Here is a 19,742-nt window from a genome sequence, read left to right as displayed (position 1 = left end):
AGTTTCAAGATGTGTACACTCATCAAAAGTTTAGGGAAGTCCAAGTGCAATTCAGATGAAAGGCGAATTGCATCACCAGATTAACGAATTCCACTCTAGGCTATTCAGTATACGAAGTCGAAGAACAAGTTTCGAGCTCAATATTCAACAAGTTTGTGGTTACTTACGACTCAGTCGCAGTCGAGGTAAAATGCCAATGTTTATTATTCGAGTCGAGAGGAATACTGTGTCGTCACGCACTAAGCGTGTTAAGCTTTGAACGAGTAAGCCAAGTGTCACCGAGATATATACTGGAACGATGGAGCAAGAAGGTAAAGAGGCGACACACACACATCAAGAGCAGCCACGACGAGCCACTTTTGGAGCCAAGAAGCAAGAGGTTTGACCAATTGGTTTTTCGTTCGCAAAATATTTGTGAATTTGCATCCGAATAGAAGGAGCTGACTGCAATTCTGCACCGTGCGTACGATAATGTCATGGCTGAAATGGAATCATTAAAAGCCAAAAGAAAGGGGACATCTTCTTTATCCCACGAAGACGCCAACTTGGAATCCGTTAACGAGCTTCAAAGTCCGCCAAGGATTCGAACAAGAGGACGTCCAAAAAATAGGCTAGGTTCAAAGTTGGACAAACAGATTGCAAATGCCACAAAGAAGAAGAAAACGAAAGTTTTAAGCGAGGTAAAAGTAATGTTCTTTAAATTTTTGGTGATTGAATTTATTTTTCTCGTTAATAGTTTAGCTAATATGTGGGTTTCTTATATTCAGATAAACTTGTTTGATGCCGCATCAGTGGTGCATTCAAATTCCAGCCAATATCAAGGACATGTTATGAATTATCAGTTCAGGGTACCAGCAGCAGGGGATAACTCTTTTGCTGTATAGTTACAGAATATGGGTGTAAAAGTAATGTTCTTTTGGGTGTAAAAAATCCCAGGGTATGGGTGTATAGTTGATTTAATATTTTTCTTCATATTATAGTACCTGTAATTCATACATTTTGAATACAGCACAGACAGTTTAACAGCACAGACAGTTTATATTAAGCAATCTTGGGTGTATATTAAACTTTGGTTGGGTGTAAAAGTTTATAATTTGTGTTTTAGATCCGCCTTGATGTTTTCCTTCATATTTTATCACCTGTAATATAGAGCTTTTGAATACAGCACAGACAGTTTAACTATGGAAAAAAATTTCATTGAATAGAAGTTGTTTATAAATGGCAAATTTTTATAGCATTTGTTCAATTTACAACCTAGATAGCAGTTAGATTACTCAGTTTCTATATCAGTAGACTTAATCTGACAAAATGGACTCAATAATACTGACAATGGCTTCGACAGTCTTATTGCATTACTCGCTCTAATTGCTTGATCTCTCTCTTTATTCAATTCACTGAATAGTATCCGCGAGGCATATTCTACTCTGTAGTGGTCCACCTCCTCCTACAATTAGTGAAGCCAAGGCTGAATGATGGCATCGGATCTGTTTTAGGAACATACGATGCTGTCCGTGCCATCATCAACAGCGCAGCAGCGTCTTCTGTGGCTGGATAACTGCGTGATCATGTATAACGTATTATAAGAGTAAGAATATACGGATTATAAGTAAAGATTGATTTTAGTCTGATGAACTTACCTTTTAGATGGAGCTGGGGGAAGCGTGGGTATGCTTTCTTCAAGTTTTTTTGGGGGGGGGGGGGGTTCAGGAGTGTTGCACAGCACAGAAAATTAATCATGACATAAAAAAAACTATATAGGAACAATATATACCCAAACTGTAACCCAATATACACCCATACATTGATTTTACTCTAATGAACTTACCTTTTAGATGGAGCTGGGGGAAGTGTGGCTGTGCTTTCTTCAAGTTGTTGGGGGTTCAGGAGTGCTGCACGGCACATCAAATTAATCATGACGAAAAAAAACTATTCAGGAATAATATACACCCAAACTGTAACCCAATATACACACGAACTGTAACCCAATATACACCCGCACTCAAAACAAATATACACCCAATACTATTTCTTACGTTTTTGTAGTTCCTTCAATTTGTAGCACAGGGGTTGGTTCAAAATCTGTCTCAGGTGTTTCTTCAAATTCTGGCACAGTGGTTGTTTGGGACACCGGCACGAAAACTTGAATCGGAACTCTAAACAAGTAGAAAAACGAAAGGTTAACAATGCCTTTCAAAATAATAAGGTTATAAGGTGCAAGATATTCTTGAAAAACTCACATTGCAAGTGCGTCCAACGGTGTTTCTTCCCTCACAACCATTATATTCGAATCAGCCGGCTCACTCGCTGACTCTTGAACCAAACTCAACCTAAAATACACCCAAAGAAAGTCAAAAAATACACCCGAACAATTCAAAAGGAAGACATGCTTTGTTTTTTGAGAACTTACATACTTGCAGTTTTTGCTTTTTTTTCCTGCCTTTTTTTTCTTGAATAAAATAATAAAGGGCTTTTTTTTCTAAAAAAATATATACAAAATTAGAAGCAGAAGGTAATAAAAGAAGAAAATTAACGGTTCTTTGAAAGAGAAATTACGTGCTCTCTGCAGGCTTGTTTACACTACTTTGTTCTGTGTGTCTTTGAGAGGAAGGATCATCACTTCCCAAGTTCACGTCCGGTATTCTAAACAGATTTTATGTTATTTCAGACAAAATATGATACACGTAAATCATGATAAAAAGATTTTATTAAATAAAGCATCTTACGTTTCAGAAGAGACATAGCGACCTTCTGTCGATCGCATGTCAGGTTCCTTCTCCCTGCAAAACAAGAAATAATTATTAGCAAAGAAAACACACTAAAATCTGAAATATACACCCCAGCAAGACATACCTTTGTCCACCAGAATTTTCAACGTTTTCCCTTAAGATTTCATCTAGATCTTCACTTGATATTTCATATCTCTCACTACATTCATAAAAGAAGATGTTAACTAAAATAATTATGATGATGACGGTAATATAGCTTACGTATTACTGTACCCATCATATGATTGATCTTCTTCAGGAGATGAATGCTCAGCAACAACCTTTTTCTTTTTGGATTGTGTTCTGGGTGGAAAAAACAAGTATGAATCAGAAATAAAAAATTAATTTTATCACAGAATATTGTCCAAAGAAGTGCTTACTTTTTTGGTGTTCTTTGTGTCTTTTTCTTTTTTCTTTGCTTCTCCACCGGTGATGATTCTTCGCTTCTATAAGTTAATAAGAGACAATTCAGTTAATACACGAAATCTTGATAATGAAGTCAAAAGAAAGGAGTAATAATTTCATAACATTACTCATCAGTTGATTCGGATTCTGAATAAGAATCTGAATCCTCTTGACTCTTCTTCCTTTTTTTGGAGTCCATTCTGGAAGGCAAACAATCACTATTTAGAACATACTAAAGATATAAAATACACCCAGATGAATGCACAAGATACAACCAACTGAATGGACAATATACACCCAACACAACAAACGAAATACACCCAAGTTAATAAACAACATACAACCAACTTGATAAACAAAATACACCCAAATGGTTCCACAAAATACTTACTTTTTTCCCTTTTTGCTGGGTTGTTTTCTTGCTGAATCCTCCGAGTCTTCTTGAGTCTCAGACTCAGAGGTAGAACTGTCACTATCAGTTGTTTCTTTTTCCGAAGACGATGTTGAACTTGCCTTCCTTTTTTTTTGTTTTTTTGATTTGTTGTTTTTTTTTTCTGTTTTCTCTATTTTTTTCATTTTCTCTCTTGTTTGCGCCATCTTTACAATCCCCTGAAACATCAGATAATTTATTTAGCAGCGTTCAGATAAATAAATATACACCCAACATATTATGTTCAACTTACCAAAATTTCCTCTATTTCTGCATTCATTCTTTCGACCAACTGCTCCTTACTCCAGTTAGCAATCCAGGATTTTGGCGGTCTTTCAGCCCTCTTCTTGCCTTTATTTTTAGAAAGATGAAAGTATATTATCATCAGGGCAAAGAGGCAGCCATCAATTGCCTTCTTCTTTTTCTCCTTGTAGTCGGTTATACCCTTGACGATAAAGGTCAAAACATGCCCTCTTCAGTTTCGCTCCGTTATGCTGTCCATCTCAAAAATTGGGGCCAGGTGTACAGGCGAGATTTTGTTTATTGTCTTTGGCAAAAGGAACGCCATCTGTATATAGAGGATGAAAATCCTCTTGAACATTAGGCGATCCTCTTCATTACCAACGCCAATATCCATCATCTCATCTGTAAGACTTTTGAGGGTCTTACCCTGGAATCTTCTAAAAATTACTTTGTCATCCTCAGAAAGTTTCTTATAATCCACTTTCTGATGAAACAGATCTCCTACAAAAAGGAAAACAACAAAGTATCAAAATCGGTTCAAATACACCCAAGCATCAATTTAAAGACACCCCAACCATCAGTTAATATACACCTATAATTTTTATCGAGTTACCTGTTGCGTTGATGCCAAGCGCATGACCTATTTTTCTTGGGGTAATTTTAAAAGAACCGTATCCGGTTTCCAGTCTATTCTCCTCCAATTTGAAGTTGTTAGCCAGCTCCCTTAACAGTTGGTGATGCACCCTTAGTGGTGGGATGTGCATCAAGCCACCGAATCCCAGATCCCTCACAATCGCCTTCTTCTCCTCACTCATGTTTCTGAATTTATCACTTAGGAGATGAGTGGCACACTTAAGGTCTTTTGTTTGCTGTAAGACAAAAATAAAATTATAGTCAGATATATATCTATTATATAAAACTGATTTCATGTAAGACATATATTTGTTCTTACATTTCTTCCAGGTTGGTTTCTCGCTGCCATTTTCTCTGAAATGAAAAATACACCCAAAGATATCAGTAAGATACACCCATATATATGAGTCAGATACACCCATTGATAACAGTAAGATACACGCATATATATGAGTCAGATACACCCAAAGATATAAGTAAGATACACCCATATATATGAGTCAGATACACGCAAAGATATTAGTAAGATACACCCATAGATATGATTCAGATACATCCATATATATCAGTCAGGTATCACTCAAACATGCATCAATATCAAGCAACATTACAAGGTCAAGCAATATACACCCATGGACAAGCAAATATAAGCAAGTGCTGACTATAACAATATATCAGTTCAGAAATATACACCCTACATTTTATGCCATATACACCCAACAAATTACTCCATATACACCCACCAATCTACGGAATATACCTCCAAAAATCAGTTACCAGAAGATCTAGAACAACAAGAACAGTAACACCTACAAGAACGAAGAAGAACAGTGTAACATAGAAGCAAGAATAACAGTAAAACCTAGAACATTATAAACTGTAAAATGAGATGTAGAGCAAGAAGAACAGTAAAACGTACAACAACGTAGAAGAACAGTAAAACCTAGTTCGTAATCTGGAAAATATACAGGAATCGTAATGTAACGTACCTTGAGTATTATAGCTTTGTTTTCTCTGGAGATTCTTGATCGAGAGTTTGATGGTGTGTTGATGGAAGTTTCGAAGGTTAGCGACGAGTTGTATATCTTGATTTTCGAATTTTGCTCGAAAATGGAAGGGTTGCGTTTTCTTTGAATTGCTTTGAGAAGTGGAAGAGTCTGCCATTAAGGGGTGGTTTACTCGAAGCGAAGCGTAACCGTTTGAGTGGGAGCGCGTGAATGTTACGCTCCATTCAATCTAATTAGTGCGCGTCTGGTATGTTTGTGGGCTTGGGGCTTGTAAGACTTGTAAGGCCTTATTGCTTGTATGTGTAGCAGGCCCGAACTGCGCTTAAGGTATATTAACATGTGTTAGCAAAATTAAAAAAAAATTATATGGATTTAACTGTTTTTTTTTTGGGTGACTATATGGATTTAACTGTTTAATCTATCAAAATCAAGATATATTTTTAAAATTGTTAAAAATTTATAAATAAATAAAATAAAAAGAAAAAGGGGAAAATTCCAAAACGGCAACCCTAGCGTTTCCCTCTCAGTCTCACTCCCATTCGTGGCTCTTCTGCTTCTGCTCCCGCCGTGAGCTCCGAGAACGCCGCCTTACCTGTCCGATTCGCCCTTGCCTAAGCGGGCTGCTTCAATGTCGAGCTCTCGCGCCTGTGCCGAGTGCAACAAAACCTCGTTTTTCCGTGACGATATAACTGGCCAGCTGGCATGTTCTACTTGCGGTGCCATCCAACCGTTCGATCAATTCGACGCCCAAATCGGCGGAATCACCGGCATTCAGGGCACCTTCATCAGACTTGGAACCACCGGTTCAGGTAGTGTCTACACTTACAAAGAAAGGAAACACTTTGCTGCCAACAGTTTAATTGACGATTTAACTTCTAGGTTAGGCTTAGGTTCCAAGAGCAATGAGATTCGATCCATGATTTCTGATATCACTGAGGGTGAGTTTGGGCAAGGCAATTGGTTTTCCGTTTTGATTGGCTCCTGTGCTTATGTTGTTATGCGAAAGGATGATCGACCTTTGCCCATGGCGGAAGTTGCCTCTGCTGTTGGGTGTGATGTCTATGAGCTTGGCAGGATGATTCTTCGTGTTGTTGATTTTTTGGATTTGAGGTCTGATTTTCCTGAGTTTGATATAGTGCATTCGTTGGAAAGGACTCTCAAGAATTCACATTGTTTTGAAGATGTTGATGGCAGTAAGCTGGACACGATGAAGAAGCAGGGTGTGTTCTTGATACAGTGTGCCGTGAAGTGGTTCTTGAGTACGGGGCGCAGGCCGCTTCCTTTGGTGGTTGCAGTTTTGGTTTTTGTGGCAGAGTTGAATCAAGTTGAGGTGAGGATTGAGGAATTAGCTACGGAGGTTCATGCCGCGGTTTCCACTTGTCGAGCTAGGTACAAGGAGCTCCTCGAGACGCTGGTGAAGGCTGCGCAAGTGTTGCCATGGGGAAAGGATGTTACTACCAAGAACATAGTTAAGAATGCGCCATTTTTGATTCAATACATGGAGAAGAAGTCCATGGCAAGACCAGGGGAAAAGAGGAAGAGTCTTGATGAGCTTGGTTTGAATATGGAGGATGTGATTAAGGAGTGTTTGAGACAAAATAATGCGTACACTGAATCCAGGACTGGTGGCACAAGCTCCCAAAACGATTCTCAGTATTTTTCAACGCAAAGTGATGTTGAGAGACCTGGTATTGAGGATGTGGATAGGATGGAGATTTCACCTGAATGTTTGTCCATGATGTATAGGGAATTTCTGAATGAGAATCCTTCTGCTTATAATTCAAGAAGTGGTGAAAATGCTCATAAAAGGAGTACGTTCAAATTTGATATTCGGGATTGCTGGGAGTGGTGGGAGGGAAAATCAGAGCTGAGCAAAAAGCTTCTACTCAAACAATTACTAGAGAAGGATGTTGGAGTGGATACAATGCCACCATCTTTTGTCGCTGGGCAGGTGAAATGTCGAATGAGGCGGGAAAGGATCAATGCTGCTAAGTTGCGGATAGAAAAAATTATGCACCCCTTAGATGCCAATGGTACTGTTGATCCTGAGAAAAAAAGCAAGAAGAGAAGAGGAATGGTAGTTGATGATGTTGATTGGGAAGACTTAATCATTGAGACCCTTATTATTCATGGAGTAAAGGAGGAGGAAATTGAGAAGGGCCATTACAATACTTTACTGGATCTCCATGTGTTTAACTCCGGTACTGTATGAAAGGTTTACTGGAATTCATGAGAAACCTTGGGTCTGCTGCCATTTTATCACCCCTGTTGTTGAAAATCGTCAATTATTATATGACAGAGCATATATCATTTTCCTCCAATTTTGTGATAGAGTTTAGGGTATAAAGACATTGTATTCTATTGATTTTATACAATCATGTATACCTGTTATTTTGGATTTGCTTTCAAGATAGTGCAATTCAAACTACAGCTACATCTTATTTTTCCATTTTATAGTCAGTTCTATATCTAATATAGCATCTTGTTTATTGTTAGTATGTGATATTGTGACTGATGAAGTGATGATCATTGTTGTTATATGGGATGCTTAAGCATAAGTATAGGGAGTTAACTAAGCTAGATTCTAAGCACAGAAAGAGACATAGTCAAAGCTAGAATTTTGACAAATATGTACAGTGAACTAATTCACTATATTCTTCTACTTCTGCAGTTTTTCATCATATTCAAAAACAAGTTTAGTTTATCATCGTGATGATAATTTGTTACAGTTTATTTGTCCTCTAGTTTCCCTGGCTTGATGGCTGGTTCGGTTAACAAGAGGACTGTGTCTCTTTGATGTTGTTTTCGGAGAGAACGAAGAGAGTGGCGCTGGCCAACTGAGAGGGGTTTAGATTGACAATAGAATCGGCCTCAGTTATCCCAATTTTAAATACTTATAATATCTAAATTCTGAACGATAGGGGGGCTAAAACAGAAAAAATGGAAAAAAGAGGGACTAAAAATCAATATTAAAAGTTTATATGTTAAATTTTATTACAATAGAATTTATTTCTTTAGTGGAGGCCAATAATAAGTCAATAACATTGCATGTTCAGCAGCTGCCCCTCCCAGCTGCCTGGTATAAAGGCATTCCAGGACACTGCATTATTGCTTGTAAAATGAATAAAAAGCTTTAATGAAAGTCTCCTTTTCCATCTTTTGAGGGCTTCAATTGAACTTTGTTACCCTAGAAAAGATTATCTGATTATGTCAATAAAAGTAAAGAGCAGCTTTTTTGAAGAAGCATAAAGATGAATTTCCCTCATGATTCAGATAGACCATAGCTTATAATAAAAATTAAGAAAAACGAATCTAGTATACGAATTGAAAGTGTAGGTCATGCTACCAATAATTGTCTTGATTCTTTAATATTCTGTTTTATTATTATTATTATCTTTTTGTTGCCACTTGAGTTTGAACTTTATGGAAATTATCGCAGCTAGCTAGTCACCACTACCCCAATCTAGTAGTGGTGTTGGAAAACTTGATAAATATGAGATAAAATTTATAAAGCTGTAGAAAGAGAAATCTGAATCTAATTTAGATAAGGAAAGGGTTGTTCTACAAGGAAAGTATTTGCATATTTTTTATTCTTTATAATATATATAATGCATGATAAAAAAAAATAACATTATCAATCATCCATTCTTTACTTTTTGTTGTTTGCTAAGGAAGAAGGCAAATTTTACTTCACGTGAAGAAAATGACATCTATGATAAAGATAGATGCATATAGAAGAGAGTACCCTTAGATCTAATACTTCTAATTTTTGTAGTGATATTCTATAGCTTTTTTGCGTACTTGGACATTGATGGTGAAGAGGATGGCTTTGGAAATATGAAAGAAGACAAGGGTAGTTTGGGAAGTGAGGAGAAAAATATTAGATGCATCATTTGTTATTAGATTTATGGTAAACTCCTGTACGTGTCATCTATCTTTAGTTCTTTACCATAGATCTCATTTTCTTCATGTGACGATAGAATGTCATCTTCACCGTATAGCTAACACCTTCCTTTTAGTTTATTTTATTTTGTTTTGTTTAATTTTTTTATATTAAGTTTAAATATAATAAATAAAAACAAGCAATTGATCAGGAGTCTACAAAAAACATGCAAGTAATCTCCACTGTGGAGCATATACAGATTGCAAACCAATGTTGATGAATGTGGTTTCCACAAATTTGAGAATATATTTTACATGTGAGCAATGCCAAAAGAAAATCGACAAATGCTCATCACATTAGACAATCCAGCAAATGATGGTGTATCTTAATTACTTGCAACAGTTAATACACAGAAGTGCTGGGAAATTGCACTGAGCGAAAGGTACTTTGGAAGAAAAAGGAGGAGAAAACAAATTCACTTAGCATGTACATTATTGAGAAGAAAAACTGCTATCATATCAAAATCTGTGTTATAAAACTTACATCACAAACACAATCATGCCTATTGCCTTATAACTTAAATAATAACCAAGTCTATCCAAGATATCAATTCCCTTCAACAGAACAGAACTATGAGCGACTCAGTCGTGAAACTTCTATTAGCAATGGCTAAAGCATATCGTAACCGTTACCTTTGATTTTTGTCCCTCGGGTCTCAGTTCAGGCTTCAAAAGTTGTATTTCGTTAATTGAGCATGACACTTCTGACAGCAGCTTCCCATAATGTCGTCTTAATCTTACTAAGGTAGCTGATTGCTTAACATCCGCAATGCATGACTCACAACACAAGTCAATGCTAGACTACTAGGTAAGAATGAATATCTTCAAAAATTCAGCTTAACCATAAATGGAGAAGGCTGAGAGAGCATCCAGTAACTCTATAAAGCTTTTTATTTTCCCTTCCAATTTCAACGATCCGAAGCTATCTACTAACACTATTATGAACAGCAGAAAATGTGATGCATAGCATTTCAAATACGGCGCAGAACTTACAAGCATCAATTAGTCTCTGGAACAATTTCACTGACATCTATATCTGCTATGTTCTCCTTCCCAAATAGTGTAAAATGTACAGTGGCCTGCATGGAGAAGGGTCATCGAGTCAATATAGTGAAGGGAAGGAAAACAAATCAGGTAATATAGTAACCAGGTAATTCAATACATTATTTAAGGGATCAGACTTTCACAGCCATATTTTATTTTATTTTTTGAGTTTACAAAGAATCCAATAAATTTAGCTTGAGAAATTGTGGCTGCCTCTCCTAGCATAGGCTTCGTATGTCGTCAGGACTTGAATTCGAGACCATTGAGAAGGGACAAGCCTGTTTACCACTTGATCATGTAAATCCTAATATGGATTGTGGGAGGGTTTGGTACAAGAGTAAAAATACTAGTGAAAAATTCAGGGATTTCTTTTTGGAATCAATTTCCATGCACTGACCCTCAGTCAATGAAATTACAAGGTGCCAAAGCAGCATTATACCCACTATAATACCTATTCACAATGATTTGTCACATTCACGCAACTTAACAGGCTTACAACCTGATGTTAATGTATAGAAATTACTCTTGTTTTAAGGAAGCATCTCACCATTTTGGTTTTGCGGTTCAGCTTCTTGAGAGTGCCGGTAAAACCTGAAAATGTTCCAGATACAACCCTAACAGTAGAACCTGGAACAAAGAGCTTGCTACCTGGAACACTGAGCTGGTCAGAAGTTTTTCTGGATCGTCTTTTAGGCTTAGACTCAACAGAAGCATCAGAAACTTCATCAGGTTCTAACTCCGTATTGGGAATCCCAGAGTTTTGGACTGCACCACGCTCTTGTTCCTCAAATGCTTGATCAGCTTTTTCTTGTTCTTCTTTTGCCTGCCTGAAGACTGTTTTGATATCTTCATCAGCAACCGGCCTTGGTCTGTTAATCTGTCTCTTTCTGCAAATGTTTGAGAAACTTAGTTTCCATTTAAGCTGAACATAGAATAAATTATATAATAGTTTTTTTTTTTAATTCTGAAATCATGTACATAGCTATTCAGCAGCAACTTATTTCATCAGAGCTGAAGCAGGTATTAGTTTTATATAATCCACCACCATAGTGCTCTATTGAAAATCATTTTTGTGTTTACATTTATATTTAAATCTCTTTTAATAATTTCTAAGATTTTCATCGGTTACCCTTTACCTCTAGCTAGTAGCTACAGGACTATCCTTCATCTAATCCACTATCCTAGTTGGAGCATCCAAACGACCATACCATTTAAGACGAAATTCTATCATCTATCTTATATACATCTTTTCTAATTCTATCCACTCTAGTGTATCCAGTTTTCCATCTGATCATTATGCAAACCAATGGAAGCAAGAAAGAAATATCACTCAAAATATTACTCATCTGAAGTTGAAATCTAGACAGATCATCCTTTGAAATTTAGAATCAATTTATTGATTGAGGAAAAGAGAAAAAAAAAAAAAAATACAGCAATTAGGTATGATAATTCTAAACAACAAGCAAGATGTGCAGATAAGCGGTGCATTCAATACAAACACAATATGCTTACATGCTTCCAACCCTGGAACCAAGGAAACCTCCAATACCATCAACCTCTCTTATATAGTCATGCAGCTCCTTGTTCAGTACACATCGCAAAAAAAGGCATCCTGGGAACAGGGGTTTTGGTTTTTCAGACAGGGAACCATTTTTCAACCTCTTTTTCTCATTGACAGATGGAATGTATACCTGAAACCAAACATTATACCATCCTGAGAAGCAAAAAATATCATAAGGAAGTCATTTCTTATATATATATATATGTATGTATTTCTCGGTACATTTTGTCTTTCCATTTCATCAACCAGCAATGTTGTTTAGGGCTTAATACTGTACAAGAATTCCACCCTAGCCAAAATAATAACAAATTAACAAGATCTTTTAGCTACACAAAAATTCATTAGCCAAAAAATTATTGATACTACTACTAAACCTTCTCCTTCCTTTGAGGAGAGAAACTTCTACACAAACTAAGTTAATCTAAATGATAGATATCATTCCTTAATGAATCATTTTGGCTATGTCAGGCTTTATTCAAATTATGTCTTGCCAGCTTCTGGTTTTGTAAGGTATGATAGTTTCCTAAAAGTCATTTTGATAGAAAGTGAAAGACTTTTATTTCTCTAGAAATCATTGTAGAGGCAAGAATTCAATTTAATTGTGGAAAACCAAACCGGAACCGGACAAACCGGAACCTGGCCGGTTTACACAAAACGGAAGCTCCTTCGTTTCTTTCTCCCTTCCTCCCTTTCTTTCTTTCATTCAGAAAGAAATCACACAAACCCAGACAAAAAACCCTAGCACTGTAAGCCTGCACCACCGCCGCAAGGAGTGGCATACCACCGACGTCCGTCTCACTCAAAGTTCACCATCCGTCTGTCTATCTAACTTTCCTCGTGCTCCAAGTCTTCAACCCCTGTTCGCTGTCACCGATCGCGGCTACTTCCTCGAGCTCGGCGTCCATCGTCTTTGTCTGCTCAGCCGCTCTTCCGTCGCCGTTTGTTTGTCATTCACGTTCGCATTTTCGTTCAGCTGTCGTCTTCGTTCGCGTTATTCGCCGCTCACGTTCGCTTGGCGTTCATCGTTCGCGTTCACTCGCCGTTCACCATTCGAGTTCGCATTCGTGTTCGTCTGGAAGCCACGTTGCTCTGCTTCAAACTCTGCGACCAACCCGCGCGCTTCACCTAGCCGTCGAACTGCTCTCTTTTGTCGCCGCCGTAAGTTCCCTAAACCCGCCAGCAGACAATACACTCACACAACACCAATACTCTGCTTCAAACTCTGCAACTTCTGATTTCTATTACAATAAGTAACTATTTGATTTGGTAGTGGTTTGGATTTTTTCATAGGCTGAATTAAAGTTACAATAGTTATGTTCTCTTCTCTATCACATTGATATTAAGCTTTGAATTCTCGTTTCATTTTAATTTTACCGCACTCAACATGTTTGATGAAATGCTTTAACCATATTTCTGGTTGGTTTTATAATTTCTAGCTTTTTGAAACTTAGTAAGTTGATTGCATGTGAAATTAGAATAATTGGATCTTAGTAATTAGGAAATTTTAGCTGCACAAATAGCATCTTTGCAGAAAACATATTAGCATGATGATTCCCCTTGCATTAGTATTCTTCTGGTAAATTTTAACTGTAATTGTGAACTTGTTAATTTGCTAATTGTTCTTGTGTTGTTGTTTTGTTGTTCTTCTGTTACTTCTAATTTTTTTTGTTTTTGCTGTGATTTTATGTTCTTGAACTTGTTAAGTTGATCATTTGCTAAATTGTTGGGATGCTGTTGTTTTAATTTGCTAAATTGCTAGGTTGTTGCGATTTAATTTGTTAAATTTGTTGCTGTAACTTGAATTTGTTGCTGAATTTGTTGCTTCCCAGTCACAGAATCAGAACAGAATGCTCAGTCAGAGCTTGATTGATTGCCTTTGCTCACTGATTGTATTTGATGATAAATTTTAAATTGATAACTTTTAAATTTTAAATTTGCACTGCCTATGTTACTGATTCACTATTCCTTCAGTGCTTTTTGTTGTTGTTAATCATTGTGACGAGCTTTGTTAAAATTTGCACTGCCGATATTACTGATTCACTACTCCTTCAGTGCATTTTTCTGTTGTTAATCATTGTGATGAGCTTTGTTAAAATTTGCACTGCCTATGTTACTGATTCACGGATTCATCCCTCTCGTCATCATCATCGGCATGAACTCCGAACCAAAACCCCAACTCTCTGGATAAAATTGTAACGAAAGCTGATTGGGACTTTTTCTTCTACTTAAGGAATGAATCAGAATGATGAGGCCAAGTTGTGAATACACAAGTGTCAACGGACTATAATATATATCGAGTTTGTGACATTAGAAGTGTGTAATAATAACAATAATGGAGTCATGTTATTTGAAATTTGAATATTGAGGTTTAACATTTAAACTCTCAGCTTCTCAACCCTGTTTGATTCTTCATCTCAGGCAATTGAATCGAATCAACCAGGCCTTCCTCTTCTTTTTCTTTTAGTTGATTCTTAATTTTTCTAATATATGTAACTTTCTGAATAAAGTGGATCAGATTATGTAGTTTTTTTTTTATTTGGGATATTTTCGGAGACACATTAGAAGAGCTATTTTGTTATTATGTTTGCTATAATAATATTCACATGTTGTGTATGCTTGTGATTGTTCTGTGTTTACATTTTCTTTCCAAGTCACTTGCTGTGGTTGTTCTTTGAGTTAAGGCTTTGTATTTGTGTGTGAGAATGTGCGATAATGTTGAATGATGTTGCATCTAGTAGGAGTTCTTGGAGTACCCTTATATTTGGTCCTTTATAATTTATTTATTATTTTATTTTAAAACGATTTTTTCGGTTGAACCACCAGTTGTATCGGTTGGACTAATGAACCAATGAATCAGTGATTAAAGCGGTTGATGACCGGTCAGGTTTTCAGAACCTTTATTTAGGATTTTTTTATTTTTATTTTTTTCTAATTTTGTTGTTTTTTCTTTTTTTCACTCAAAACCACGTGTAATTATTAGGTAATTGTTATAATGTTTAAAAAGTGGTATTTAATTTGTTAAAAAAATAAAAAAATTAATATTTAATTTTGTTGTCTTAAAATGAAATGAAGATGCATCAACGTGTTTCAGAAATTATTATGGGAATATTTTATCATGAACAATCAATCAATTATGACTGCACTTTCTTTGCGAGAATATTCTGTTTGAGTAAATAGAGATAGAGATGCCATAGCCCATACGCGAATTTTTTTAATTTTCAGAAATCGAATTTTGAGATATCTGTCACCCAATTTTTTTTTGTGTTTTTTTAAATTTTAAACCAAAAACCCTAGACGCATCTCTTCATTGTTCGTGTTTTCCACTCCCTCAGTCTCAGTCTCCTCTCCTCTGTTATGCAAGGTAGTGATTCTCTCTGTGTTTTTGCCTCTTTTTATGTGTGGGCTTTAAGCTCCTCTAATGGCAGTGCCAAAGGCTAAGAGAGTTAATGCAAATAAGGTTATAATAGAATATATTGATACATGAGGTTTGATGTCCGGTTTTCGGAACCTTGAGTTATAATTAATATATCCTGCTTCTACTGTTTTATCATTATTGCTGTATTGCTTACAAATATTCTTGCTTTGCTTTGCGATGTTTTGCTACTGCAGATAGAGGACATGGGCAGGAACGTGGTGGTATCAGCACTGCAGTTTGCCTGCACCGACGATGTCGATACCAATGTTGACACTGCCGAAAGGTCGTCTTCTTACTCCTTATTCTCTTTCAATCAATTGCGTTTTGATCTGGGCTCATGAAACCCATGTTTGGAATTGAATTCATTTTCGGAAATATCGACCTTGCTATACTAGTTTATGAGTTGCCCATGTTCAAAGAATCCCTTTTAGCTCTTGAATCATCTGAATATATTTCACATTTTGAACAAATAGTATGAACATTAGAATGGAATTCCATATGCCATATGAGATGTGACAGCTTCCTTGGAGCAGTGTGTGTGCACAAGGGAGATTGACATTGCTTAACTTGCCATTTTTGCTGGTTGGGAATCCCTATGTTAACATAAGTAGTTGTCATGTCAGTTTAAAATTATTTGATGTTAATGGTTTATTTGTCCTGCTCAAATAATCTTTTATATATGCAAGAATATGTACTGCTGTTGTTTGAACTTTGCCACGGAATTTGAATCAGCATCTGATGTTTCCATATGCCATGTTCCTGAGTATCAATGTCGTTCTTATTACACTACGGGTTTGCCATTGGTTATTGCTGTTCTTGAATAAATCAAGGTGTCATTCAATATTGGAAAGAATATAGCATATATACGGCTGCAGATCTCCTGCAAATAAACATAACATAAACTAACAAACTAATTAACTAGTAACTAACTTGAAAACTGAGCTGTAATTTAATCAGATGGTTATTGATTGGAGATACAACTAAAGTTTTCTGAACTTCGAAAGTAACTGATAATGGGTTGTAAGATTAACTCGATCAATCGTTGAGCAACCTTTTCCCGAATGAATTGGCAATCTCAATGTTAGTTCAGGAAGGATCGTCATTTTGAGTTTCCTGTCTTTTTTGACTTGCAATTTATATTTAAAAGATTACTTTAGTTTTATTTGTGTTTTTGACTTCTATTCTATTTGTCGAGCTTTGTTATTCATTTCCTATTTCTTATATGTGCTGATACGAGACTATGTATATATTATTCAATCACAAAAGTGGAATGTATGATATGTGATGCTTTTGTTTGCTCCAGGCTGGTTAGAGATGCTCATAAACAGGGTGCAAACATTGTTCTCATTCAGGTGTGCATAATTAATACCTGGGCTGAATGCCTTTCCCTGGCAGTGTTTCGTAATTATTTGACATATCAATCATAGAAGATCCAATGCCACACAGTGTTATGTTAATTTCTTTAACTTTTTACTAATGCTAAGTGGGATTTGTTTCAAGGAATTCTAATTTGTTCCAGGGAATTATCCATGGAAATATATCATTCCCATGTTTGGTTTAAGTTTTAAATTTAATTTTTAGTTTTTAACTTTCGATGTTGAAACAAATGCCCACTAAAGGTTTAGTAGAATATGTATGTGGCAAAAGGGATTTCTGTTCTTACTTTATTTTCCCTGGGTGAAATTACTGGAGTCTCTGAAAACCCTGATGGGTTGTGTGTTAAGGATCTCTTAATGATGCATGACTAATTTCAGGAACTCTTTGAAGGTTATTACTTCTGTCAAGCACAAAGAGAAGATTACATTCAAAGAGCTAAGCCATATAAGGATCATCCTACAATTCTCAGGTAAAGAAACAAAAGAAGTTTCTTCTGTAATGTGCTTTTCTATTAGTGTTTGTGTGCCAATTAGTGGAACTATATTAACAATTATTTACTGTGTCTGTGTAATTCTGTAGTGGATCTTATTTTTGTTTCAACCTTTGTAATGTAGGATGCAGGAACTTGCAAAAGAGTTAGGCGTAGTCATACCAGTTAGCTTCTTCGAGGAGGCAAACAACGCACATTATAATTCAATAGCCATAATTGATGCTGATGGGAGTGATATTGGGATTTATAGAAAATCCCATATTCCAGATGGACCAGGTATCGCGTGTTAAGTTATTTATGCACAATATAGTATGTGTACAATTGTCCTAACTCGTTAAATAATCCCCATATAGGTTACCAGGAAAAGTTCTATTTTAATCCCGGTGACACTGGATTTAAGGTGGGTGCTTGGGATTGCCTGTAATAATTTTCTCTGCTTTGAATAAGCTTGGTTTTTGTGATTCCTTTTTGTGACTACCGAATATTTTGTAACATTGGTGTTTTGCATAACAGGTTTTCCAGACTAAATTTGCAAAGATTGGAGTTGGTGAGAAATTGTGATTATTGACTGTTTACATTCTGTTCATTTTACATGTACGCTTCCATAGGAAGATTTCTAAGACTTATTGAAGGATTTTGAATCTCTAAAATTTTCTTTCTAAAAATGCTAATTTTTACTTTAGCTTTATACTAGCTATCTAAAACAATATTCAAAGTTACATTTTTTATTGTTCTTCCTGATACCAAATTGTGCTGAAGGAAGGAATTAGATAATAAAGTTGACAACTCTTATTTCATGTCAGCTATTTGCTGGGACCAGTGGTTTCCTGAGGCAGCACGGGCAATGGCGCTTCAAGGTGCAGAGATTTTATTTTATCCCACTGCTATTGGTTCTGAACCACAAGACCAGGGTCTTGACTCTCGTGACCACTGGAAGCGTGTAATGCAAGGACATGCTGGGGCTAATTTGGTAGGATTTTGTACTACTTAACCACCCACATTCACATATGTTACAATTTATAGTATAATAAATTTTAATAATTATAGGGCTGCTCATGAGATGAGTATTCTCCCATCTCTCATTTATGTAATATATGCATGCATTCCATGCTTGCAACTGTTTCTCTTTACGACTGCTAGTCTTGAAGGTAGTTGTCGCATTGAACCTTTAAAACAAAAGAATCCAATACATGCTTTGCTGAATGTAAGAGAAAAGGAAATTTTTTTTTTTACCATCTTTTTTCTGCATGTGAAATTGCAATTTGCCAAGGGCTACTATTTTTTTTTTTTTACTAGATTAATTTTGACAAATGCAGGTACCTCTTGTAGCTTCAAATAGGATAGGGAAAGAGGTAATTGAGACCGAGCATGGGAATAGTGAGATTACGTTTTATGGAAACTCCTTTATAGCAGGTAATCCAGCTCTTCTCTTTTCTGCGCATAAAATATCCGACTATGAAAATGTTAGTCTTTTTAGCTGCAGGCATAGCTTAGTACTACTTGTCATTTTTTGGTTTAATCTTCTCTTTGATATCTTTGATCAGGACCAACTGGAGAAATAGTTGCAGCTGCTGATGATAAACATGAAGCTGTTCTTGTTGCTCAATTCGATTTGGACAAGATCAAATCCCAGAGACATTGTTGGGGGGTATTTCGCGACCGGCGCCCGGAGCTATATAAGGTGCTTTTAACATTTGATGGCACCAATCCTATCGTATGATACATTAGCATTTCACTTTGTGATTGCTCAAGAATCATAATTGGGATGCTTCAAAATTCTACATGCTTCAAGAGCACAAGAGTCACTCACAAGGAAAGCAAAGGAACAGCTTACAAAATATCATCTGTCAGATCAATGTAACTTAATAAATGTGGAACTAAAAATACTCGGTGAATAAATTATTCATTTGAATAATTTTGAGCGATGTATGAACAATTGAACATCACTCCGTGCAATTTTCCTATGGAGTCTATTTTAACTGTTCCGGATTTGCTATTTATTGCAAGTGCATGTAAACGAATAAAAATAAATTTGAATCCATGCAAGAAATCAATTTTGACTTATTTATTTGAGTGAGATTTCGTATTTCATTCTTATTCTTTTTATTCTTTTTTTTTTTTAACTTTAAAACTATATGTATCCAAGATTTTTTTTTCCTCATACACTCTGCCATCGTTTTCTTCCCTGTTAAAAAAAAATTATAGAGAACTAACTTGTAGTTTGTCAATACTAACTAATTTTAGGGTTTAGTGTTTGTAATTAAGGGTATAGAATTAATAGTTTATGATTCATGATTTAGAAGTTAAGAGAAGCAAAATAATTAAAAAAAAAATAGACTAATGTTGACTTAAAAAACTAGTTACCTAGCATTACTCTTAAAATTTTTTTTTAAGAAATGTACTTGAATTATCGTCATAAAATTTGTGTTT

At 36.0% G+C, this 19,742-nt stretch overlaps 3 protein-coding genes across 4 annotated transcripts; 2 read left to right on the top strand and 1 right to left on the bottom strand.

Annotated features, from left to right (window-relative positions):
- The first annotated feature begins 5,968 nt into the window (after positions 1–5,968).
- On the top strand, positions 5,969–7,981 carry LOC112727878 (plant-specific TFIIB-related protein PTF2). Its single transcript, XM_025777806.3, has 2 exons — positions 5,969–6,292; positions 6,363–7,981. Exons 1-2 carry the CDS (start codon positions 6,186–6,188, stop codon positions 7,693–7,695), a joined length of 1,440 nt encoding a protein of 479 aa, XP_025633591.1. The 5' UTR covers positions 5,969–6,185; the 3' UTR covers positions 7,696–7,981.
- A 1,741-nt stretch (positions 7,982–9,722) lies between these two features.
- LOC112727877 (uncharacterized) lies at positions 9,723–12,304 on the bottom strand. Its single transcript, XM_029290792.2, has 4 exons — positions 12,253–12,304; positions 11,982–12,160; positions 11,017–11,356; positions 9,723–10,504 (listed from the first exon to the last, which is right to left on the bottom strand). The coding sequence occupies exons 1-4, from the start codon at positions 12,265–12,267 to the stop codon at positions 10,424–10,426; spliced, it is 615 nt and encodes a 204-aa protein (XP_029146625.1). The 5' UTR covers positions 12,268–12,304; the 3' UTR covers positions 9,723–10,423.
- Positions 12,305–12,491: 187 nt separating this feature from the next.
- LOC112727876 (N-carbamoylputrescine amidase) lies at positions 12,492–19,376 on the top strand. 2 transcript variants are annotated; one of them, XM_025777800.3, is made up of 10 exons: positions 12,492–13,188; positions 15,640–15,728; positions 16,749–16,797; positions 17,200–17,291; positions 17,437–17,588; positions 17,666–17,712; positions 17,826–17,859; positions 18,116–18,282; positions 18,629–18,725; positions 18,857–19,376. In XM_025777800.3, exons 2-10 carry the CDS (start codon positions 15,649–15,651, stop codon positions 19,030–19,032), a joined length of 894 nt encoding a protein of 297 aa, XP_025633585.1. In that variant the 5' UTR covers positions 12,492–13,188; positions 15,640–15,648; the 3' UTR covers positions 19,033–19,376. The 2 variants fall into 2 exon arrangements, with proteins under 2 accessions (XP_025633585.1, XP_025633587.1); XM_025777802.3 differs by lacking the exon at positions 12,492–13,188 and adding an exon at positions 14,649–15,391.
- Positions 19,377–19,742: the final 366 nt, after the last annotated feature.

The sequence above is a fragment of the Arachis hypogaea genome, chromosome 12 (assembly GCF_003086295.3).
Source record: "Arachis hypogaea cultivar Tifrunner chromosome 12, arahy.Tifrunner.gnm2.J5K5, whole genome shotgun sequence".
NCBI classification, from domain to species: domain Eukaryota; kingdom Viridiplantae; phylum Streptophyta; class Magnoliopsida; order Fabales; family Fabaceae; genus Arachis; species Arachis hypogaea.
Note: the sequence above shows the minus strand (reverse complement) of the source record. Positions and strands in the feature narration are given on the sequence as shown.